Genomic DNA, 26800 nt, shown 5'->3' with positions numbered 1-26800 from the left:
ACCTGTGAGGATATTATCGGCGTCAAGCTCCATGTTCGCTCCGTTTTTCTTCGCTATGCGTTCCATGATCCACTTGGAGCGGCAGTACTGCTGAGTGGCCAGCAGCCAACGCAGTGACTCAGGGAAGATCCTGTCAGAGAAGATGGGGAGGATGTCCTTGTTAATAAGAAGGAGCCAAAATTAAATTAATGCTCCTTTCTGAAAAGGTGATTGAAATCTTTCTTAAACAGTACTGAATCATGTTCGTTTGTTATTAATTGTTGCTATGTAGTTTTGACCGCTAGGGTCCACCAAGAAAAACAAATTAGAAGACATAAGTACTGTGGGATCTTGGGAGTCTTTATTGTTTAAGAGTCACCATTGCCAATGAAAATCTGTCGTGACGTGACTCAGGCAGAACTGCTCAGGTTTTAGACAGCCGAATGTGGAAATGCCACATATCATATCTTTAACTAGTGTGCGTCACTTCAACACATTTCAAATGAAAGGCAGGCAATAAAATTGTAACGGTAAGGCAAGATTATAAATGAACAGGAAATCAGTCCATTCCAGCACACCCACAAACCCTTTACAGGTGGCAAAGTCTCACCTTAGCAGAACCAGATGTCTTAACAGTGTGAACAATAAACAACCACATGACTGTCAGCCATTGTTGTCCCTGCTTTCATTTGTTACGCTCTATTATCTCTTAGAGGTATTGTGTTATGTGGTACACTCAGCAGTCAAGCTTCTCTTCGCAGTTGATTTGAAGATTGCACACATGGCTATGCAATGTAAAAGTACAGGATTTATGATGTTGCCCTGGTGTGGTTTTACATTCTTTTCCCACATCAGCAAATTTCAGCCCAACCAGTTTACATTTGTAGTCAGCTACTTTATCAGTGATGACTCCAGTTTAAGCCCATAAATGCTGTCTGGCTTAATAATGAAAGTCAGCATGGGTCCATGGTTTTGAAAGTCCCAGAATCCTCTGACTCAAGCTCATTGATGTATTTGTGCATCTCAGTAGTGGGGGCTGTGTGGCCTGTTTTCTATTACATATGTGAAAATAAGCTACAGTGTTGGCTAGTTTCTGGTCCAGTATTCACGACTCACTTTGTGTTCTGCTTTTCCATTCATCAGTGTAATAGGGACTACCCTGATGTATGCTTCTGGTTTCTGACTCTTGCACTTAATCACTGTAGAAATCCCCATCAATCCCTAACGAGTTCTGCTCTCTGTGTCCCACACAAACTGAAGTGCATTATGTCATCAGCATTGAAGTTTGATCAGATTAGCGAGTACCATCGACTGTTTCTGAGTGGAAAACCCCCTTTGTTATTGAGCTAGAGAGGATCAGAGTCACATGAGTCACTTTCTACATTTTGATTTTACTACAAAATAAAAGTGTTGTTTTGTTTTGTTTTGTTTTTATATATAATAATACTTACTATATAGACCCAAGCTTTTGTGTAACTATGGAAATTAAATCAGTTATCTATTCATTATGGTTTTAGAACTATGACCCATAAAAAAAAGTTATGTTATGTTATGCTATGCTATGTTATGCTTATGACCTTGTTTTGTGGGATACACAAAATAATGTGTAATCATTTCCAAAACTGGAAAACAAAGATAAGATAAGATACAAAACTTACACTTTAGTAACATGATAAATTCCCTTGGCATGAAAAAAATCAATTTGTCCAAGACAGATTGTGTAACGTGAACTACGCTTCCGTCATTTGTGGTCACATGATTACTTTTTTAATGTCATCTAGATACCAAGGGGTGGCTCGTTTGACCTACTGTTCCGACTTACCCCCCTCCTCCTCTACACCACTGAAGAAAGCCAAGGCTTCAGATACCCTGTGATAGAAATCTATATTCCTCAATATTTCTCTGCTGCCTTTGCACACATTGGCAGTGCCATGGAGCACTGAGCATCAGGGTAGAATAAATGGAAGTGAATACACAAGTATTTATTGCCTGAGCAAGGGGAGTACAGTCAAGGTAAAGGTCACTGCAAATGAGTTTACCAAAAGACATTACTTTAAATTCAGTTGGGAATTCACTGCTGAAAAATGAACTTTCAGATGAGACCATCTTCAAGTCTTTGTTTAAACCAAGTACACCTGCAAATGCACTGTTGATTTATCTGGGTATTATTTATACTATGAAACATTGGTTGCCTAGAATCTAACACAAAGAAACTGATCACAGATGGCACCACATATTTCAGCAGAGGATGAGTCGCATGTAGAATTCAAACTGAAAAATACCTTTTGAACTTCAGCAGAATAACAAAAACAAGAGAGGGATTGGTGCCAAAGTGCAGCAGATGCTCAGGTCTTTTCCTTACCAGATGTAGGACAGCATCAGCAGGAGAGGGCAGATGATAACAGCCTGGAGTACCTGCCAGTCACGACACAGATAGGCCACCCCTGGCATCAGCAGCTGACCACCCAACACCACAAAACTGGCCACCATTGTCATGGAAAAACGCCATCCTGGCAGGCACAGCTCAATCCCTGGCAGACAGGACAAAGAGAAGAGGCAAAGAAAGAGGGGGGGAAATGTGTTATTAGGTTTTCTGCAACAGACAAAGACACAAAATGAGCATGTATGGCAACAAGGCAAATATGCCTTTTTCAAGCTTTCTTGTCAATACGACACCAGCTGGTGCAGCCTGTAACTGCCAGGCAGAGCTGCTGCACGGCTAGCTGACTGGACTGACATCACTTTCCTCACACGGACCCGTTCATAATGCAGAATAAAAGAGACAGGAGATAATATGGAACCCAACAATGATGTAAACTGGGAGAACTTTAAACTGCATTTGATAAAATTCAATACAGCACACATCAAATTATAAAACTTTATGTCAGTTTAACATATTGTTAAATCCCCAGTGGCTTCCAGTTTACTTAGCTGATTGCTTTTGACTGGACACTGTTAGAGATTAGAAATCTATTTAAACTTTATTAAGATCTTTACGAGCTTCTTAAGTTTTAGGGGTTTGTTTGTTTGTTTGTTTGAAGTTTGAAACTAGCAAGTTTACTAAGAACATAGGAGAGAATTCACACAAAACTGGTAATGGATTCACAAATATCTGGTGGAACCCAATCCAGGAGTACTTATGCAACTACAAGAGGGTGGTAGGTGGGGTAGGTGCGGCCAACAGGCCAGTACACGGATACTGACAGATGATGATTCTCAAGTAGAGATAATAGTTCCATGGCAGCTGTACATTATGACTACTACTGTATTCATGTATTCACTGTGATGTTTAATACAAGTTAACACTTGACACCATAAAATGTCCTAGTGTCAAAACCAATGCCACGTTTAGAGCTACAGCACGTCAAATTTTGTGACATTAACAAAGGCAATAAATCACCACGTACAGTTGTTGTTCAGAGACAGCAGACAGATCAAGACAGTAGGCTGCTGTGAAAGTGAACTACCCAAACAGAAAAGAGGTTCCTTGTACTCAGTTCTCCTCTATCAGAATGGCACTGATTCATTCACCCAGCCATTAGCATGCACACCACACTGGCAGCGAGAAACCACAGACAGTCCAGCCCTTTAGTTACTGCAGTGTCAAGGATGGCTTCACATTTAACCATAGAAAGTGAACAGCGCTGTAATGCTGCTATTCTTGTGCTGCCCAAATCTTCTGTCCTGCTTCATTCAACCGTTTTTGTTATACATTGCTTCTTTTTCCTAGTGTGTTTTTTCTGCTGCCAAAGAATGTGAACAGTCCCTAGATGGGCCTTTCAAGGTGACAAGGCCAGCATAATACAGTGGGTGTCGGTGGCCCCACTTCATTCCAATGGAAAAGACCGGAATTTCAATTAGGACTTGCCCCCTTCTGAGGACATGAATAATGCTCTCTGTTCACGGACACTATCGCAGCTGGAATGACAAACCCAATGAGCTGAGAGCAGGGCGATGGGTGCAAGACCTGCTGAGTCTGAACCAACTAACCTCGAACCCCCTTCTCTATGTGCCGCTGGGAGAAAAGTAACAGTTCACTGGTTGTGGACTGCATGAGATTGGAATTCTTCGGTTATGTATAAGATGTCACATGCACTGAACAGTCCAATGCATCGTGACCGGAAAAATGTACACCCTGTGGTGAGCTAGGAAGAAAAGACTAGCACGTACTGACACAGTACAGGCCGCATAATTACATCAAGATAGTAGGAGTGAATATATATATATATATATAATATGGCACATGCTCTTTAGATGAAGCGGCTGAAGGAATACCACAGTCTGTGGAAAGGAAAGGAGGCCTGAGCTCCTTACTCCTGTTGACCCTAATCCTTCACAACCCACTAGATCAGCATTCCCACAATGCTCTGCTGCAGCAGCCTGTGTTCTACTGACATATATCTACCACTAAATATTCTGCTGTTACATTAAGGAAACTTCACCAGTGATGCAAACCCTGGGATCTCTGAGGTGACAAAACAACAGACATTTAAATGCATCTCAATGTACACTGTGCACAAAGGAAGTGACATCATCAAGTGAATAGCCAGTTAATAACGATGATAATCTCCAAAGAAGCTTTGGCAGGTTTGCTGACTTTGGCAAAACAAGATATGAATCAGACTCTCTGGTGCATAGTAGCTCACTAGCCTTCTGTCGAGTACACAGCCCAGTCAAGGAGGCCCATTGTTTGACAAGTGAAAGGGATTGGCTGACCGCTAAAGGCTCTCAGTGCTCTCCATGTACCCACAGGCTAATGTCATGACCTTTTACTGGTCACATGAGGTCCATATGGCCTGATGCCATGATTTCAATGCCTAGTCCTGGCCATACAATCCCTTAAGTATAACTTAATGCTGAGGAGGCCCTGTGGCTTTTCTTGAAACTGAAAGATAACAAGGGTTTGTTTGCTGTAAGTAATATTTATGGCATAATTATGGTTTATTATTAGCAGCACTTCCAGTGGCTGCACAGTCCACGCCTGGAACAACAGGCCTTCTTGCAAGCATGCACATGTCTTCCCTCTTTCTCCTCCAATGTCTTCTACCTCTGCAGCTGTCAATTCTGATGCTTCAGCATCAGTGGTACCCCGGTCGCAGACTTCTGAATCATCACCCACATATCTGATTCATTCCAGAAACTGAAATAAGTCTGGTTAGCAGGGTTCGACAGGATTGGCATAGTGTAGAATCTATGCCGATCCTGACCGACCCTGAGCTACAAAGACCTCCTTTTGACAGTCTCTCCTTGAAGGTGAAGCAAGTAGTGTGTGAAGAATGAAAAGAAAAAGGTTGAGATGGAAGTTAAAATCCTGCCTTGCATTCACTACCCCATACTGATGATACTGATGCCCAAACACCTCACTCTGAAATCTTCTATGGGTGTCCAAGTGGGATGACATCTGGCGTATGTAAACGCCATAGTATCTTATTCACATAATTTTCAGCATTTTTTGGCTCATCAAGCAGCACCCCCCTTTGTGCCCTGTGTGGAAGCATCTGCACTCGTTATGTATTCATGTCTTTAATTTGTCACTCATTTCCTGTCCTGCTTCCACATAATAATGCATTTGGTAAGCTCACAGAGGTTGTTCACTTTCATGTGTGTGGTCTGGATGGGGCTTGTCCAAACCTCACTGTGAAGGTGTTCCACTGCTGTTGTCTCTTTATCAAAACATTGTTAAACCTCTGCACCTTCAAAGCTGTGGTCACAGATGGAAATACTTGGTGAGACTGAACTCAGTTCAGGCATCTGCAAAACTGCTGATGAGTTTTTTTGAGTGCTTCCTCTGAGTGACAGGCTGGTTGGAGACACTACAGACACAAGCTGCACAAAATGCATACATACTGAAGAGAAGAAATCAAACAGTGCAGGGGCAATTGCACAGAGTTGTTTGACCCAGGTTTAACTGGGAGGGTGGCTGCGAACAGTACACATTGCTCATAAGGTACTCTTCACATTTCGATAAAGAATAATCATCCAAAAAGCTGGGGCAAAAAGCCAATGCCATGACGAAGCATAAATAGGCCTCTTCTGCTGACAACGGCCTTTTACAGGTCAATTAAAGGCGCAAGTAGTGAGTGGTCTTCTCTGCTCGTGCCAGTTATTTTAGAGTTGGTGCAGTAAAAATATCCAGCTGACAGATTTCACAGTATTTTTCTCTTGTCTCTTGTTGTTTATACTTAGGGTAATTGTGTAAGCACACAAATATCCTGAGGTGTCCTCCCTTCTTCCAAGCATTGAAAAGGCGCTATTTACTAAGAATAAGGTCGTACTGATCAATTATTTCCTGATCTGGAGCTGCAAAGAATGCAACCAGGCTTAACTAACCACAAGAATTTTCCTTTGATCTACATGTGATGAAATTCTCAATAATGAAACCATGAGTAAAACACAACTGGGAGGGTATTTTCCCTTGATAATGTTCATGTGTTTGTTTGTAACTACCCCAATGCTCCACCATCCCCACCCCCTCCCTCCAACAGTCTTGACTCTCCAGGAGATACCAACTAGGAGCAGAGAATGATACACAGGCTACACTTTGACACAAATATGAGCATAAGTTGCAGGTTTCCCCAAACACAACAGATTTAACTACCTGAAACAGTGTTCATTTAATTTCACACTCATCAAAAGACATGCTGATTTCACCAATCTCTAGACTTTACTCAGTAATGTGCAGTGTGAGATAGCTTGAGATTATGTCATTCAGTGACTCTCACAAAAAACAAGGGTTAAAAATTCTTTCCACTCTGAGGCAATTAGAACACATTAGGTCACCCAGTCTGCTTTAAACAGGAAAGTAAAAAAAATAAAGAAATACGAGGGAAAAGACAGATATGTAGCCTAACACGTTAGGGAGGAAGAAGTCTGCAATGAAAATTGCAAACTTTGCACAAATGGAAACTTTAGCCCTGCTTAGAGGAAAGAGAACCGAGTCTGCACCTTAACCCATTTATCAGGGGACGGCTAGAGCAGACCGAGGGGAAGGATGAGGACAGGTCAACATGTCTATCATGGAAAATACCAGTCTTTAGCTGAAGCATTGGCTCTCTGTACAAAGTCCACAGTCTACGTCCTACCAAGCCTCTCTCTGTACACTTCATTATCCTTTCAAGTGGCCTTACTGAGGTTCAGTCAAATAGCAGCACAAATTCTCTGCAGTTGTGTGAGGCGGACGTGGCTGCTATCCTCGGGGAAGCATAACCATATGAAGGGAAATGAAAAGCTTCTCTCTTCAGAGTGCTGATCTGGCGCACACTACTCAGATCAGGCCAGACTGAGCGATAGCCATCAATGGCGTGCACACGAATAGTTTAAACACACAGAGCGAGACAGGTAAGGAGAGGAGGCAAGCACCTCATACAGAATAACACACAAACAGTGACCCTTTCAGAATAGAAGAGCATTAATCTACTGTCGTAAAAATAATAAGCAATAAGCGAGCAAACAGCTAGGGAGCACACACAACTATATCTGTAAAATTTCATGGAGGAAAGATCAAACGAGGATGCAAATTGATGTTGTCATGTTACCAGTGTGTGTTTCGGTTTGGTTTTGCTTTTTTTTTTTTTAAAGAGGAAATGCTCTCACGTGATTTTACTCAGCTACATTTTTAAGAACAAGGAATGAAAACTGAGTATTGCTGAGTATGGCACAGAAGTCGTTTTTCAGTCACATGTTTTTGAGCCGTCACATCTAACCACCACTACGCGCTACATACATCCTGTATGGTGCTGAGAACACCAGCACTGATTGCTTGCTACTGTACCACTGCATGCCTTTAAGCAAATTTACTTCTGAGCCTCTTCCTGTATTAGCATTTAGATTTCTATGAATTTATGAATATAAAATGTGTTTATATAAATGATAAGTATAAATTCTATTATATATATATATATATATATATATATATATATATATATATATATATATATATATATATATATATAAGTACATCAGGTCAAGAGGTTTTTGTCATTTCAGCTGTTTACAGAAACAGTGAACAGTGAAAAGAGACAGCGTTCCTCCAGGGCCCAGGTGCTACACTAGAATTTAAATACACCTATAATAACTGTACATAGTGTAAACCGATCTAAGACTTTACATAGTGGGCAAGGACCATGCAGACTATACACACAGCACAGAGACTATACAACACTATACTTACTGCACAAAGTCTATAGATACAAACAACAAGGAGCAGCACCGACCAGGACATTGTCCTATCATGGAATGTTTGCGACAGCCATAAAGTGCAGGTACACAGTACAAGTACACAGTGTCAACGGTATAAAGTGCAGGTAGAACAGTTGCTGTAAACATTACGAGGTATAAGGCGACAATGTGCATGTTGTGTTGTGTAGTGAACTCAGAACTCCCTATGAGAATTGAGGAGTCTTATGGCTTGGGAGAAGAAGCTGTTGCACAGTCTGAATGCTTCAGTATCTTTTCCCAGATGCCAGAAGAGTGAACGGTTTGTGTGATGGGTGTGCAGGGTCATCCACAATGCGGAGGGCTTTGCGGGTGATCTTTTCAGCTGCATGGCAATTTGGGCAAAATTACCATACTGAAAGTTTCCCTTATTTGCTAATCTTTTTTTTTTTTAAAACCAGAAAAATCTGCTGGCGTTCAATGTATTTAAAACTCTCTGGTTACAATGTCCAGTGAAAATAATTACCATGCGTTCATACCAAACGTGAACCAAATTTTCACATGGCATGATTACATCCTAAGGCCATAGAAAGTATATTTGCACAAGTTGAAAATATTTGCAGAGTGTAGAGAGAACTGGGCAAAGCAAAGAGATCTCTTGGCCTGTCTTGCTGACTGGAGAGGGAAATGTTCTTTACTTCTCGAATGATGAAGGGCATCAGCAGTTTGTGTCAACTGTTTTTGAACACAGATAATATTTAACCTGAATTTTTTTTTTCCATTTGTCCAGAAAGCTGAAACTGAATCTCGGATAGCAACCTTGCTGATAGTGCCCTCACTGAACTAAGGTAATGTCTGACACACATATTATCGAATTTTATTGTACCTCCCTGTAAAATACTAGTCTTACCAGTAGTCTTCTGTGTTCATGTGTGTGCTTGATCTGTACCCGTTCTTGTCGAGCACATGTACAAAAGGAGTGACAGCAAACACTACCCGCATCATCAGTGTGAGTGAGTGGATGAGTCAGCACCAATCTTAATCTATTGACACAAACCACTTTTTCCTCCTCAGAAATTACACTTGCTAATAAAGCAGGGTCATGTAACTAGACAGAAATCTGATGCATTTAACACCCACTTATCTTATCTGTTCTGTCCATTTCGCTCTCCTTGTCTTCCACTTAGACCTGACAAGTTTCCATAAACAGCAACTGGAATTATTAACTAAACAAAGTACAAGCTTATTGGGACAACAATATTAATGTATGCTGTGTGCATTTTAGCCAAGACTCATACAAAACCACTAACTAAATCAGCCTGGAAAACAAGGTCATTTCAGTGTGGGGAGTGGTTCCATTATTGGCAATGTGGCATACAGCAACAGGTGAGGTTTGCCAATTTGGTAAATATTAAACTAGCTAAATGAACATTCAGTCAGCCACTGTCATCTAACAAAGCGTGTTTGCTTTTGTTATGACTATACTATCTCATTCTAATGTTATCCATCCATGACAATGTAATAGAAACCAAATCCGGGCAACAACACGTGTTTTACTGGAAGACCAAAACAAACGATACTGGCAGAAATCCCATGGTTAGTTTACATAACGCCTCAGAAATCGTGAAAAAAAAGAAGAGGAATCAAACCTCAAAAGAAAACAATATCCCTTATTAAAACACAGGACGTGATAACAATTTAAGCTGGCCTTTAGTGTGAGTTTGTCTCAGTACATTCTCCATTACACTGCATTCTGTATGATCACACACAGAACAGTCATGAGCAAGTATGTCAAAGGTTACTGAGAGAAAACTCAACAGTCTTTATGATGCACGACTCAAGACTATGACAGAATCATGTGGTCTGTCTGTCTGTCTGTCTTGTTTGTTTCTCACTCTCTGTATGTCTGCTGCGCGTCTTGCTCCCACGCACCCTTGACATGCATAGACTTGCCACCTCTGATTCAGGCATGGAAAGCGAGCGAGAACTCTGCTCTACACGAGTGTAGACACATTCGCTCTTTCCTCGAAGGCAGTCATACAGACCTCTCAGAGTAAATCTGCCTCTTAAAACATTTCAAAGTTGCTTTCAGGAAATCAAAGTTGAAAAACATTAAACTCATACATGTGCACACACTTAGAGAGAAACCTGTTTTAACTCAAAAGTCTCTCACCAAATTATACAGTAGGTGTACTTTTGTGACTATTATAGTACTGCTAAACGAATAGCTGGCATAAATAAATACTTCAGGGAAGAAAATTGTTTATATCTTTGAAAAGCATCTGATGTTAGGCCCAAATAGCTGATACAGATGCTCTGCAATCTAAAAGTGGGCTCTGGCCCACTGCCCCAGAACACAATCCCCTCATCTCAAGCCGATCATAAAATTCTCACACAAACACCCAGCGCAGCCAGTTAGCATGACTCAGCAAGCTGAAGTGCTGTGTGTGTTCGTATATGAGGGGGTAGTCGTTGAGTGTCGAGGGTGGGCGGGGGAGGGATGTTTACTGTAAAAATGCAATAGTGAGCAGCACAGTGATGCTGAGCTAAAGGGACTGTGAGCTTTGCCTGTCCTCCCCACTGTAGTAATGCTAAAGGGGCTAGCACACACTGGATGGAGCACTGGGGTATAAACAGCAGCACAGCATCAGATGACTTTCTGTAGCTATCAGCTATTCTGCTGTTATACTTGGAGCCAACATAAGATCAATGCAGCAGAAAGATGCACTGGCCTGTTCTACATATGAATTGCTTACAGTTAACACACAAAACACTTCACTGTCACTAGCAGTGGTGATCTAATTTTTTTTACTTCTAACTGTCTACAATCAGAGGTGAGCATTCTTGCTTTTTCTCTCTCTCCACTGTGCAGTTTCAGCATTCCTCTCAGTCTTTAAGTTCCACTTGTTTTCTCCTCATATTAGATGCAGGGCTCCATTCTCTCCTTTAGTCTGAAATTACAATTCTCTTTTGCTGTTTTTTTTTTTCTGTGTCCCTCTGGCAATTTTCAGCCATGATGGGCCTAGCGGTGAGCCTGACTTCGACAGGTCATTCTAGCAGAACGGCTTGTAGCCGTGCACTCTTAAAAGAGGCTCAGCTTTATCCTGAAGACTCAGTGGATTTCCTGATTGACGCCTTCTGCACACTGAGGTAACATACAGTGAAGCCAGGAAGGTGCGGCGTTCTAATTACTGCATGACCGTGCTCTGAAAGATGTATAAAATTGTCTGGTAAACCAAACAGATTGCATTTAGCATACTGCTATTTTCCAGATTAAAGCTATGACATACAGTGTAGTCCAGACCTCAAGAAACATGAACTAAGACTTAATTACCTATGCATTGATGGGAAAAGGGGGGATTAGCACAAAGTCTCCAGCGCAAACACAAACTGAAGCTGGGATTTGGCTCTGACTTTCCTTCGTAAGCAGACTCTCACAAAGCAAGCCACACAACAGGGTCATGTGGGTCATAATGTTACATGCAAAAATCATATGACTCAGTCAGTACCATAAGGAATATCAGCTTTTGCTAAACTCTTGTATGTATGTAGCCAACTTTCATGTGAATGCAATAAATACGCCATACAGAAAGCCCTGAAATAAAAACAATTGATTCTCTCCAGTAATGTATTATTGAACCAGCATGTTCCTACTCTTGGAACAGCTTTCGTTGAGTTTTGTCAATACACAGAGGCTGCAGGATAAATAGCATGTGACAGAGGTCACGCGTGATCAGAAATAAGGGTGGAGGCATAGTAACACAATACCTATACAAATATTCAAAGCTCATACAAATATCTGTCCAGCTATGCCTTGCTCAAGTTGACATTACTATTTTATACTGCAGTGAGCAGTTCATAGACAGGACTTTAATTTCTAAAAAAAATAGAAAATGACTGTCCTGGGCACAGTTCATTAGTGAAAACAGCATATTAATGTGGGAAATTAGTTTGAATCATATTTCATGAATAATTTGCGGGGAAAACCGCTGCAACAACTGCAAGGAGGAAACATATTTAACTGACTAGATGACAGACAAACTGCTGGCTTTATGCTTGTCAAATAAGGAACCGGTAGCAGGAATTATAATTAGCTGCTTCAGCATAAAGCAAGGAAAGGTACAGGACTTGTCTTTGCTGTTGATGCAAGGGGATCAACACCAAGGGCTGTCTGACCAGATTCCACAGGCTAGTTTATGGTGTTAAATGTTGGGCTTTCACATGTCAGGGTGGACAAGGTTACTCCCTTTAGAGTTATAGTCCTTTTCTTGATAGCTGCAGAAGGTGTTGCTAAGAGTTTCCATAAAATGACAGAATAAGTAACAGCTATGAAGTTACCACAGATCATTCATGACCACTTGATTTACTTTACAATCGCTGCATTGTAGTTGTTTTTAGATTGTATTTGCATTTTTACCGTACAGAAAAATAGAGCATGGTAAAACAAGAAACGAAGGTAGACTGAGAAAGGGAAGTGGGATAACAAAACCACAGAAAGAACGAGAAGAAAGTAGGGAGGAGATGTAGTGAGAAAAGCATAAATCTTTACTCTAGCTCACAATAATCGCACTCTCTTAGGCACAAATGTAGTTTATTTTATTGAATGCAGTCCTGTTCCCCTAGATTTGCTCCTGATGAAACATCAGATATATTCAAATATCATTTCCATCAGTCAGAAAGGTCAAATACTGCTGGGCTACTGTAGTATTTAAAGTTAAAGAAGTATGATTTATGATTTATGCTGTCAAATGCCTTTTAGGTTTAATTCTACCTTCACAAGAAAGCAAGTTGCATTGTTGCAATAATATAATTACATACATATAAACAAGAAGCTGCAATATCAATACCACTTTAGACAATGTAGACTTTAGACAATGAAGCTATACCCATTCACATCTTACAACTTATTTCTCTTATCCTATTTGTACATTTGATTCTTCTACTGTCAGACTAAGTTTACAGGCTGAATACCAAATTTAACAAGATCAAAGCAAAAATTCTACAAAATTACTGTGCAATCCAGTTCCTCCTACTGGGTTCCAAGCACCAGGTCAAGAACCAGCCATTACTGAACTATAAACTGAAAGCTAATGTGAAAACAAAGGGTGCAGATGTCAAGTCTGTTTAAAATTGATATGACACCATACTGTACAGCTTAGCACCACCCTTTTGCCTCCTTCTGTCACACCCTCTGTCCTTTGTCCTGTGAGCAGACTAAACGGTCCTAAACGGCGAAGCTTTTCAAGGTATACAGTGTGGAGTAAATTAGAATGACAAGGACACAGAGGGCCCCTTCCTTCAACATCTTGCCCTTGCGCCCTCCCTCCCTCTCATCTTCCCTCCTCTCCCCTTTTGCAAGCCTCCCTCTGCACTGGTCAATTACTGTGGCCAAACAAGCTTTTAAGGACCCATTGCTGACACCAGACCAGATGAGATGTGAGATGTGAGTCAACTGCATGGGACGCTAATAGGGAGCTATCAGAAAGTCCCCTGTCACCCAGTCTTTTCAAACTAACACAATATTCCTGCAGAACTAATTGTTTAAACCTTTACTGGGCAGAGAGAAGGTCACATCACTGGAGAGAATTCATCTCTGAGAACATTACAGTCTCTACCTCCATCTCCCTCTGCCATTATCACATTATTGGTTAGCAGTAACGAGGATTAAAATCTCAGGAAAAGACACATGCTGGTAAATGAAAATTAAAGAGTTCACTTCAAGGGTAAGGAGGCTGATAGTTGTTCTGTAATGAGAATTTATCCTGACAATAGCATTCAGTTTAATAAATGTTAGGAGGTCACTGCAACACAATTAATCTTCTTTTAGCTGAATACTACCCTCAGCTAGAGACAAGAATTAAAGTGGAACAGCCTTTTGATTAGGTGTGCCTGATTAGGAGAACAGCATCAGTGGGAGAATACTAAGGACTATGACTGGGAACAATGGGCAAAATGCAGTATTTATTCACCCACTGTGGCTATCTCTGAGGCGGAGTCATAAAAATGTATTTTCATCTAATTCATTTTAATGTTTGTTTTGGCTTTTAGTAGGCAACATTCTTAAATGTACATAAAATGTACATATTTAATTAATGATGATGACGATTGATTAAGATTTTGAAAGTATCCATGATTGAAAGTATGCATGATATAATATATGTATATGAGATTATTTTCAATTATAATATTATTGAAATTCTTACTTCCTAGATATGGAGCGAAAATCTAAATGCACCAGCCAATGGGTAAATCATCAAGTTACCAATATGGGCCTGCATTTTATACAATATACTGCTGCATTAGTGCTGTGACATTCCTTATCAGCACTTCTGCCTCAAGAAAAATGCACGAGCTTCTTGAAGGGCTGAGTTTGTCATCAAAGATGAGACAAGTATTGCGGAAAACATTCAAATAGGTCTACAGATTCACATGCCATTTGATCGTTTGCCAAACCCCTGTGAGGAACAGTTGTCCAATTATAGCTTACAACCGCAAATAGGCTTGGCTGGTCTGTAAAGATTTGGATTTCTCAAAAAGCTTAAGTGGTGTGCATGGAATTCCAGTAAGTGCAGTAGTCTGTATTAAATGAGGAGGGTCAGATCTTTTTATTTTTACCTTCCCAAAACCATAAACAAAAAAGCTGAAAAGAATTTATTAAACAGTGTTTTTTTTGCTGTAAAGTAAGCCACAAATGTTAACATGCCAAGCTTAATTATCATTATCTACACTACCCCACTGTTCCAAAGCCAAGGTGTTTGCTGAATACATTATTTGGTTGGCTTACCAGTGACATGGACTGGGACATGTACTACATGGGAGCCAAGATACAACATTGGTTTTCAGAATAATGATAATGGGTCTTATTGGATTTGGAGAAGTTTTCATTAACTCTAGCCTAATTTATCTGAAAAGGTGTTACCCTAGCTAAACATATCAATTAGTTCTTCTTTTGTAAAATGTTGACTTGCTTTGTCATTTCAGAAGACAAAAATTGATCCTCGCCACCTAAAAATGTAAAACTGTATTTGTATACTTCTGTGTGAAATCTAGGGTCCACTGTTTCAAAAACTACTACATATTTTTGGTGGTAAATCTGTCAACATTATCATTGTAAACTTACAGGCCTATATGCTGTGCTGCAATGAAGGGCTTGACAAGTGTAGCTTGACAGTAACAAAGAGGGGCTAGGCTTAGCTAAGTGTCAGCTAGCACAGAACCTTTAGTTGAGAGATAAATACTTACTGAGGACATAGAGAGAAAGGATGATCCCTGCGAGGCAAAAACCCTCAAAGAAGCGCAGGGTGCTGAACATGGGGACGTTGACAGAGAAGGCCACAGTCAGACCAAACACCAGCATGAACAGCACCGATATGATCAGCACTGGGTGACGACCAAACCTATAGAGTGAGATCAAAATTATTTTTTGGATTACGGACACCTTCAACGGGTGGAAAATACATTTTGATATTACCATTCTCATGAATAAGACTTTGTTGTGGAAAACGTTTGTCAAAAATCTTACCAGTCAGCAAGGATCCCAAACACCAGGTATCCAAAGATGGATCCAACCAAAAGAGAAAACTTTGCAATGTGGACTTTCCATGCTGAGTCACACACCAGACTCCACTGTAGAGATAAATAAACACTGGCATTAGTTCTGAGAAATGTACAACATGTTGGGTGATAAAGTGAAAAATAAATATATATTTTTGAGGATGATTTATTTTTTTATCTATTGACGAGTGCATTATTACTACTCAAAACACATGACACTGAAATGTGAGAGTAGAGGGCAGAGTGTGTAACAGAAGGGCTTCCTGGTATTTGGTCTGATACAAGCATTGACAAGCACTGACATGGTCAGTAATTAAGGATCAAAACACACACAACGCACAAAATGATGCATTGGGGTTTTCCTGCATTAGTATGCATGTTAATGCATCACATAATTCCATTACAGTGCCACCAGAAAGGTTTAAGAGGCTTCTCAAAAAAAGGGACTAAATTATTTCTGCTTATGTCAATAACAAACATAAGTGATTATAATTTACTATTTAATTACAAATCCTCAGCTGTGTGTTAAAAAGCCACACAGTATTACAGTCAAGCCAGCTCTCTTTATTTCCTTCTCTGACTGGAACTCTCCACCCCTGCAGCAGAGGGATTCCTAGAGTGCAAACAATGCAGTGTGTTGGCTTTTGCATAAATCAAGCACACTCAGATTTCTCTCCCCCCACAGTAGTGACAACTTGTGACAAACAGAACTGGGTGGGGGGCAGTAGGAAATGTAAAGCCTAGTGGAGTATGTGCACCCTGCTCTTATGCCTCTGATCTGCTTGTATGAAGAAGATCAACACACAACGGAAACAACCCAAACCCGCTTCAACTACCACCGACATTATTTAGGATCAGCTGCTCAACTGGGAACGTTGAGAGCAACAGAAGTTGAATATCGGTGAGAAGGTGGCCTTTTTTTGGCACCATATGCCTCCCAGCTGTCTGCGCTAACACAAGCAGCAGGAAGGAGCACACAGGGGCGTGGTGGACACAGCAGGTGCACAGTGTATGGGAGGCTGATCAACACTGACCTCAACTGTGCCTCATCTATAAACTCAACATCTATGATTTCATAGGATTCATCACAAAAAAAAAGGGAACATATTATCATCACAAAATCGTCACAAAAAAAACACATTTATTTCACATGGCTGGTCAACCTCATCTTGAAATACAAAGAGTACTTAATTCTTCCATTTTTTTGTCTGAAGGGCTCTGCCCTCTCATAACCTCTACCATAGTGACCTGGTCAGAATGGAACGCTCCAGGATTACCCAGAGCCACTCAGTCATCACATGATCCAAGCATGCCACTCATTCATGGTTTCAGTATCGATGTCAGCAGAGAAAAAGACAGAGAGAGGCAAACAAGTTCCTGTTGCACAATCACTGCACAAGCTTGTTCCAAAAAACTAATGCTTGCCTTCCCTTTAGACGGCGGCAAACCAGCATAAAGACTGAAATTAAACTCTGAGTCTGCAAATATACAGTGACCAGCATGGCAAGACATGGATGACAGTCTGGTGATTGCACAGGACACAGATCTGCGGGTGACCACACACAGATGATTTGTGCTGTGAAACACAAACACATGAGCATTCTGAAGCTACATGCCAGAGACAACAAAATTATGTGCCACTGAAATGTGTAGCTAAACGGGGAGAGCAATGTTGATTTGGATAGCCAGTTTAGCATCATTAATGTGTCTCATTTAAAAGCATCAATTCACATGTATTATTAAGCAGGTTTTCTCTCCAGGCCAACACTCTGACTGAGCTCATATCATTAATGGACACACTGCTATCAGCACAAGTGCAAAAAATATAGTCGGCCTATAGCAGAGAAATCCAAGCAAACTGTGATTCAGTAGAAGCATGAGTCAAATCCACGCAGCCTGTCTGGTATGCCTTTGTTATTTCTGTCATTTGCTCCCTTGCTATTGTGTTTTGGCTCCTTTAGGAGTAATGAATAGAAGTCACTGTGTAGAGCTGGGCTTAGACACATTTAGACTATTAGCTGATAGAAAATGCAGTACAATGAGGGGCAAAATCAGCTGAAAATCCCTGGGGTGTCTGCCGACCTCTCTCAAATGACTGACCACCAATGATCGGTGCAGACCAGCGAGTCTCATTAGCTCCCATGAAGACGCTCTCAACTTCATCTGCACATTTCTGCACTCGTTGAACTACAGAGAGGTGGGTGGGGGTTTCAAAGGAGGGAGAGCGGTTGGGGAAAGGGGAGGGGGTGGGGGGTAGATGGAAGAAAGCACAGGAGGAGGGAGGAAGACAGATTATACAATGCAGAAATGGATCATTCAAAGAGATGGAAAGAAATACTAAAGAATAAGGGAAGGTATGGGAAAGGATGACTGAGGCTAAAGAGGGAGGGATATAGATGCTTAAAAAGCAGTTGTGAGAGGGCAGACAACACATTGAGTGACTGATCATGCTGATCAGGCTCTCTCTGCTTCCAAGTGCCAAAGAGTGTTGAATCCCTATAATGTGAATGATAGCTCATAGATGAGGGTAAGAGAGAATAACGAAGTAATTCAAAAGGAGAGCGAGCAAAATCTATGCAACACCGAATCACTTTCTGTTGAAAAGAGAAGTCAAGAAGTCAAACAGGTATCTGACACTGGAAATGCAGCCTGAGGGGCTTACAACCTGGGAGCATGTTTATATTACCCAGGTGTGACCACGTTTTAAGTAAATAACTCAGACAACCGTAGCATCCAGAGTATACCAAACAAATAAGCAACACTAACATGTTTGATTAGATGGCTGATGGCAGTTAAATTTTCCAGCGACTAACACTGACAGATGGTGAAAGAACAAAGCTTTGTCCGGCAATCTATTATTCATTGCCTCTTTTTGTTGACAGTTAAGAACCATAACTACACACCTGATACACACTGGCAACTGAGCAACACTGCTGCAACTTGAATTCCATCACACAATCCTAAAAACAAACTTAAACCTCAAGGGGTCGGATGCCCCATAATGTTAACCCCTCCCTGTTACAAAACAATACTTATCAGAAATAGGCTTGCGACACAGGCGCACATAAAGCCTCAACAGAGTTTTATCTTTTGGTCACAAGCGTCTTTGAGTGGTTGTCATTGCATGCTGACTCGGTGTCTGCGGCGGGGTCATCGCCTCTCGACAGCTGAGACGGTTTCAAAGTGTCCCACACTGATCCAGGGTCTGTGTAAGGAGCCAGCCAGCTGGGTAAACAGTATGAAGGGACACAGAGTAGAGAGGCCTGCAAGGGTGTTCAACTATAGTATCATCTTTCAGATCTATGGGTGTGCAACCTCCAGCACAGTGATAGACCCGGGTCTGGGTGTACCCACTAACATGCTTTTACAATCTTCCTTATCACTCTCATACAATACTCAAACCTACATCCTAAGAAAAATAGTACATACATACAAAATAGTACAGCTGCACTGACATACAGTGCAACTGTACCAAGTATAAGCTGAAGTAGCACTGAAGTAGCACTGAAACAATTAGTGAATGTCAGGTCTATAAAGCAGAAGTAACAAAGAGCAGGGTCTCCCAAAGTCTAAGTGACTTTGGGAGTCATTTGTTACTTCTGCTTCTACAAAATGTCTTGTTGTCTCAAAGTCTCCCAAAGTCTAAGTGACTTTGGGAGACCCTGCTATTTGTTACTTCTGCTAAACGCAGTCTAAACGCAAGTCATTAGCCTAGATTAAAAGTAATTTAAATTCAGCAGCCTGTCATACCAACCTGTAAAGTTTTACAAAAGAGGAATGCTACATTCAGTTTTAGATGTTACAATCATAATCAGCCCCTACGTAGCAAGCGTCTCAGATTAATTCACAAGAGCCGAACTTTCAGAGGGATCAGTGTGGAGGTTAATCTTTGCATTGAGGACGTTGTCAAGCCGCTATGTCGGTTAGCGTGTGCAGCTGCTACCTGTCTGAATAGGGGCTGAGGAGGGTAGGTTGCAGCGAGACTCTGATGATACAGTCTCACTTCTAAGGCTCAGTCCAATTAAATCGGACCCTGAGGAGAGCTAAGACTCAATTAGAATGGGTCTCCACATTAGCCGCTTTGGATCCTTCACCAAAGCCCTCGTTCTGACCCAGAGCAAAACGAGTGAGTAGAAATGCATACCTGTGCTAGTTATTTTGGAGGCGAAATTTATTAAAACATCTACATATACATACATGTTTACCTTGTGTGTCACGAGGGGTTAGTATAGAGTCATATGGACACTACCACATTTCCTCAATGTTGACACTCTGCTCTGCCTTTTATGGGTGAAAATGTCACAGACAGCTGAGCCCAGTCGTGTGCAGTTATGCCTATGCAATCCAAACACAAGGAGAAATGCCAAGTCATCACTTCCTGCTAGTAGTCTTACATCCTAGTTTCTGTGCTGTGGTGGAGAAGCGGCCATGGAAGAGTGAGGGACGGGTTGTCAAAAGAGACAAGTTGGAGGGTCAATTCTGCTCCATTTTTGGCTCCATTTTGGGAATCGCCTGCATGCCATCTGATTCAATTTCTCCCAACGGTGACCTTGTCAGAATGTGGACCGCGTGGGTTAGGGAAGACGAGCACAGCCAGAGACATTTTCAGCAACTGCTCAGGCCTGTCACCCGGATCACCGATCTGCAGTGGTGGTAGTGTCAACATGACATTCTCTGTATGCTTGCAAAGCCAACACAAATATTAGTATCTACAGGTTACACCAGCATGGGAAGAGGAGGGCCAGTAATGTTTTGGTACAAAAGCCTTCACATAAGAAAGTTCTTGTCATGTTTTACCCATGAGAGAACTGACATTTTTCAATTGTTAGTCATATGATCCACCCAACTGATTCCCTTCACGTATGACTTCATGTTCAGCTGCATGTTAAGACTACTTAGAATGCTTCCAACCATAAAAATTGCTCATCAGTCTGGCCTTAGTTAATGTACCCCTCGCCCCACCTACCCAAATGAAGACTTGACTTAACCCCCTCCCCCTTCCCCTGCGCCTCTTGACTGACTGTAAAAGCTGCAGATGCATTTTAATTGTTTTATTTAAATGATGACATCATCAGTGATAAGTGGATGGTCCGTTTGCATCACAGTGGACGCAACCTCAGGGTGCCACAACCCCCCGCTACAGCACTACAGCAGAGAGAAGCTTCAAAGCCCGGCCTCAGATCTAACTCTCCCTGATAAGCCTTTTGATTATGGCATGCAAGCCAAACTCATCAGTGGTGAAGATGCTGCAGATTAAAATGCAATTTATTGTGAGCTTATCAGAATGTGTATCAACAACACTTTCTGTAAGCAAAGCAGCTCAAAAACAGGATCAAAATTTCATGTTTTAAAATAAAACTTGGTAAAGAAGATGAGACAGACAAATCCCTCCTGCTCCAAATAGCTGACCAAATATGCCGGCTGCAGGCCTACATGGTCTCCTCAGCCTGGATAGTGCAGATAGGAATATCACAACATCGTGGTGGTAGGAGCTAAAGACATCACTTTTCACAATGAAAGTGCCCAGAATGAAAGCTGTAAGATTATCTCACTGGTTTGTTTGTTTCGGGCAGTCATAAGGCGGCTGGTGTTTGTTCAGGGATGGGGTTGAGTTGTTCTACAGAGAGAACTAATGACCTTTGCTCCAAATCGAAGGCTCCGTGTCTATTATGTCCATTACGACAATCGGCAAATTCCACCAACCCCTGGCAATTTTGCCCAATGTGCCAATGGTGGCGTGTCTCACCGATACGTGACACTTTGGGTCAACTTGCTACGATGACTCAGTGTCAGCACAACATTGGGGTCTCACTTATACAATCCCACCACTTTCGGGTCCAACGTGATCCAGCTCGTGGCTCTGAGAATCTTTACAAAATAATGATAAAAAAAAAATCAGTCTAGCGCTAGTGTGGAGAAATACCCGTTTCGGCTGCAATAATGGAAGCATAATCACAATACAGAAGCTGTGAAGGAACGCGATTTGCGCACAATTCATGTTAAATATGACCGTGCCGCTGCTTTAGAGTCACATTTTTAACGATGGGTGTAGCACTGACAAGTGCCTGAATTTCTCCCTCTTAGTAACGTGAATCGGCCCTAAGAGGATTACAGCGGATGGGGTATCACACACGCATAACACAGTATGATGGAAGGGATGCCCATCCTTAAGACAGGCAGCTTACCTTGGTAACCACATTCTGCACTAGCCCCGTGTGCAGCTCGAAGCTCCACTCATTGCACCTACACTGCATGTTGTTGGTGTCATTGTAGGCGCTGTAACTTCCCATGGTATAAATATAAGCCTGCCGCGCGCTGATATTGTTTGGACTGTCCGTCAGCGAGAAAAGATCTGCAGTCTGATTAGTCAGGTTTGCCAAAGGCTCAACACATGTGTTGTTTGGCTGGGCGAGGAGGAAAATATCAGAGTACTGGCTGAATCCAATAAATAACGCCGGAATCCATGTCAGCACGATCAGCTGTTTCTGGTACTTCCCAAATCCCCCGAGAAATGGCAGAACAGACTCGTCGATGCGTGTCAGCAGACCCGGCGACGTAGTTTCGGGGGACACGAAGCCGTTCTCCGGTTGATGATCCTCCGTGTCGAGCTGCACCACGGCCATCGCGCTTAGATAGATGCCTCCGTTGTGTAGCGAAGCCGGGGTTGCAGTGCTACCCCCTGTCGACTCCACAATGCGTCAATGCCCTCAGCTCCGGTGGTGAAAGCCGTGCGCAGTCAATCACTGGAATGGAAATAAGACGCACCTCTTTACCATCAGGAAGCTCTTCCCTCCGTCTGTCACTGAAAACCCGCCCGGGACTGACTGTGGGATTTCACTCCAATAAAAAAAAGGGCCGACTACAGTGAATGATAAGCAACGACACAGAAAACTATTTCGCGATCGTTTCCGTCTTCTGATTCATTGGTTTCTCCGTCGCTCAGCTGTGGCAGCAGAGCACTGGGAAGTGCTTCCAGAGGGAGCCACAGGTAACACACCTGCCCATAAAGGCCGTGTGTTGTTCACTCTGCCCCAATATGGCCACCTGTAGTAACCACCTTAAAAGCAGAATGCTCCTTCTCTGGTTACCACTAGAAGAAAAAAAACAGTATTATTATTCCTTTTAACAGCTTGTTTCGTGATATACGATAAAAAGACAGAAAGGTTTTTTTATGTTTTTAATTAAAAAATAATTTAAATATTTACTATATTTATTATTATTATAAAAGAGCATGTTGTTTTTTATGTTTTGTTTTATGATGTTTTATTTTGCTTGCTTGTTTGTTTGTTTTTGTGCGTATTTTGGCAACCATGCTACGTTTATTTCATTTAACGTCAGAATAAAATCAAATCAAACCATAACAGAAACTGGAAATCAAGTCAACTTGCAAGAAAGTCACAAGATACAATATTTTAGATTATGTGACATGGTCCCAGATGTTGTAGACGAAAGATAAGTGAGTGAGTGATATATATATATATATACATACATAAATAACCTATATGAATACAAAGATTTTGAAACTCACAGTTTGATGAATGGGAGGAGGAGGAAGTAGCTCAGTCCCCGCCCATTACTTTAGCAAACCTTATAAAAAAGCACAGTTCTGCTTTAGATGTCAGCAAAGGTGAAAAGGAAAAAAAAAAAGTTTTTTATATAATTTATTAAAAAAAAGTACAAAATTTCCGATGTGAGCTAAAGTCTGTAACACAGGAGAATTGCTTTGCACTGTGGAGGCAGCATTCAGACAGTGTAGATTTTGACAGGTTAGCCATAGTTTCAGTCTGATTGATTAGAAGAGAGAAAAGTAAATCAGGAGTTTATTTCTTCGTAGTAGCTTTATGTTCTACTCTTTTGGTAGCCATAGGTTCTCTGTTTGGTTGGCTCAAATCCACCATGGAGTGTGGACTGGTAGCTGGAAAGATTCCAGTTCACTTCCTGGGCACTGCAGAGACGTGCGAAAAATAACTACACAGGGAAAATAGTGAGGGATGCCCCTAGAGGGATTGATAAAATATCTTATGAATCTCATTGGGGTTTCGGTCCCGTAAAAATTTTGTTAATAATTTCTAATACAACACACATCGTTGTTAATATCATAACACACTTAATGTGTTTATGTTTTAGTCTTGGTAAAAAAAAGAAATATATCAAATGAGGTTCTTTTATAACAACTGATCAAGTCTGGATCTGTAAATGTTAAGTAGTTGCTGATAAATTGATTTTGTGCCAGATGATCTTCATGATGATTCTTTTCTGTCTCTGGTTTCACTAAACACTGAGTGGTCGCTAATGACCCGGAAACCACAATCCTTTCCCTATTAATGGGTCGTTGCTCATTGCATATATAAAGCACTAATAAATTGTTTCTCACTTATCAATAAAGCCACAACTTAAAAACCTTTTTCTACAGCAGCTCCTGTTAGAACGTGGGTCTGTTCTTGTACGTGTCCATCACATGATGTGTCACACATTTTAATCAATCAAGTCAATTTGTTGAGTATCACATAATATTGATTGAATATTTTACAAACTTTAGCTTACAGATGACTGAAATTGCACAACCTGCTTTTAAGACAAACAATTATCATTAATGTATTTTTGTGAATATCACGAAAGGCATAAGGTCCCAAAGGTTTTTACTCATAAGGATAGTCAAGCATGATTTTTGTTTTGAAAAATGATCACTCACACGTCTTGAATTATAACCATGATTATTTTGTGTTGTAATACACAGTGTCAAGGATTTAAGCGAGAACTGGATGAACCAAGCAATATTTATGGCAACAAAGATTATTGGTCAGGTTTGATTTACCCTCATGGCTTGACAGCCTGTATTTATCTGACCATGTGATTGTAGACTCCCACTTCATCTCCAGCAACATTTTGTTTAGCAATGCTTCACCCTCCTGGACACGATGTGCTAGTGCATGCAATTTAAAGGCGTTGAACAATGCATCATTTAATTGCAAAGACATGTGACTTTCGTTTCTTGTTTTTTTTTTTTTTTTTTTAAATAATTACACCCACAGCTCCCAGGGACTAATGCATGTATAGCAAGCGTGACGGACCCCAAGAAGCACCAGGATTGATGACTGAGGGCCCCTGAATGCTCGCTGCAGCGGTTTGTTGTGTGTTCTTGCACACTGATGACCCCTGCAGGCAGACTGGGGTAACAGCACTGCTTTCTTGTCATTACATTATGAGTTGCCTTTCTTTTCATCTGGTAATGGATGTTGGTGAGATATTAGATGCAGTGGTGTAGTGGTTTTCTTTGACTGTTTAAAGCAGGTTTAAAAATCACACAGAATGAATGACAGGAAATGTATAAAATGATGTCGTAAAATGTAAATAATTTACCATCGAGAGCCCTGTGCAATGTTTAATGAATGGATTATGAATGCCTTTTGTGAAATGAAAAGATCTTCATCATCTGAAAGGTAACAGTAAAAAAGCCAGACATATTTTTTTCTATATCCTTTACAAATCACCAGACACCCAGACAATAAGTTTTGTTGCTGTGTGTGCAGAATTTATCTCATGGCTAAGTGCCAACAGAAACCAGCCAACCGTTGTACCATCATACTATCTCACCGTGCTATTTGTTAGTACAAAAAAAAATGCTTATTACCCTCCCTAGCAACTAATTCAGGTGTGTCAAGGAACCGCCCCAAGCATTGGTGTGAGTCAGAGTGTGTGTTCAAGTTGTCTGTGTGAGTATCATGAACTAGCTGGTTACACATGAGGTGTAAAACAGAATTAAAATCCAGAGGTGTGTCTGAGCTTTCACTCTGCAGTGAGTAATTCAAGACTGTTGTGCTGTGAGAACACATACACTTTTCCTTTTCACAGTCAGATAATAGTGTATGTGTGTCTGTTTTAACAATACCAGTCATTATTCAGCAGGTTAACATCTTTAGACTGGAACATAAAGTATTGTGATAAATGAAAACAATGATACATCTTTCTAAGAAACCTCAATGTTAACATGTAACGGTTGTAAATGTAGTTTTAGGGCACTTTGGTTTCAAAGTCCAAGAAATATAGTGCAGTGTTATGTAATGTATTGTTCTGCAGATAATGTCACCTTAGATAGACCGAGAAAACAGTAAATTCATGAGCAGTGTACATAGTGCATTGACTGTGCAAGACCGTCAAAGAGACAAACACTCACACACAGGCAGTATAAAAAGCCATGATTTAATCTTCTGGCAGATAAGAAAATACTGAGGAAAGGCAGACAAAACAAAAGTTTTTCTTTTAAATAGCTCATATTCACTGTAAAACCGCCTCTGATTTTTTTTCCCAGTTGAGAAAGATCATGTTTTCCGTAACTTCTTGTAATCTCTGTTTATTCTGTGGAACTTTGGAGGGTTCACTGACTTAAGGAGTTTAGTCTTGGCATGAAAATATCAGGCCGAGTTAACGGACATAAAATAAAGGCATTTCTGGGGGGTGATTTCAGTATTTCTAAAATCCTAGCTACTTGCATCCTCTTTTTATTTTTTTAAATCAAACTTATTTTTACTTAATTGATGACAACACCTTTGTTTGACGTGTGCTTAAGTGAATATACGAATCATCGGTGGTCCTGTAAAGTAGCACTGAAGAAACGTCTTGTTTTTAGTTCTACAAAGCAGTGGAAACTATGAGGAACCACCTGTGTGTTTGCATGCTGCTGGGGAAACTCAGATCAGGACGTTACGTTAATAAGTGCGACAATGTTAATTGTGTCAGACGCTCTGCTATTCCATAAACCAGCTGCCGCTCACCGCTTACTCGGTGAATGATGTCAGCGCCAGTGTCTGGAAACGACATCATAAGTGTGTCTACAAGTGTCAGCAGGTCTTTCTGTTACTGTGAATCACCAGACATGATCGGAGAGAGTTAACCTGGTGCTGCCCTTGCATTGTTTTTGATTAATCACATAGGCGTCTTAGTGTGTGTCATTCTAAGCTTTAGATTTATATGCCAGATGTCACGTTGAGGTGGGTAACATATTCACCTTTCAGACTTGCTAAAAAATAAATAAATAAATCCCCTGTTTGCAACCAGAAGATGCAGCAGTGACCCACACTGGATTACAGAATAGAAAGCAAACATGAAGTTAAAC

General features: G+C 41.0%; 1 protein-coding gene across 1 annotated transcript in view; it reads right to left on the bottom strand.

The window, feature by feature from the left end:
• Window positions 1-22670, bottom strand: part of slc22a23 (solute carrier family 22 member 23) — a 34083-nt gene extending 11413 nt beyond the window's left edge. The window contains exons 1-5 of the mRNA XM_046408073.1: window positions 21873-22670; window positions 15656-15759; window positions 15376-15530; window positions 2342-2510; window positions 3-130 (exon numbers count right to left, since the gene is read on the bottom strand). Of these exons, the coding sequence (XP_046264029.1) occupies window positions 3-130; window positions 2342-2510; window positions 15376-15530; window positions 15656-15759; window positions 21873-22310 (994 nt within the window). The 5' untranslated portion in view covers window positions 22311-22670. The remainder of the gene's footprint in view (window positions 1-2; window positions 131-2341; window positions 2511-15375; window positions 15531-15655; window positions 15760-21872) is intronic.
• Between the last annotated feature and the right edge of the window lie 4130 nt (window positions 22671-26800).

The sequence above is a fragment of the Scatophagus argus genome, chromosome 13, assembly GCF_020382885.2.
Source record: "Scatophagus argus isolate fScaArg1 chromosome 13, fScaArg1.pri, whole genome shotgun sequence".
Lineage (NCBI taxonomy): Eukaryota > Metazoa > Chordata > Actinopteri > Scatophagidae > Scatophagus > Scatophagus argus.
The sequence above is the reverse complement of the archived record's forward strand: the minus strand, read 5'-3'. Positions and strand labels throughout refer to the sequence as shown.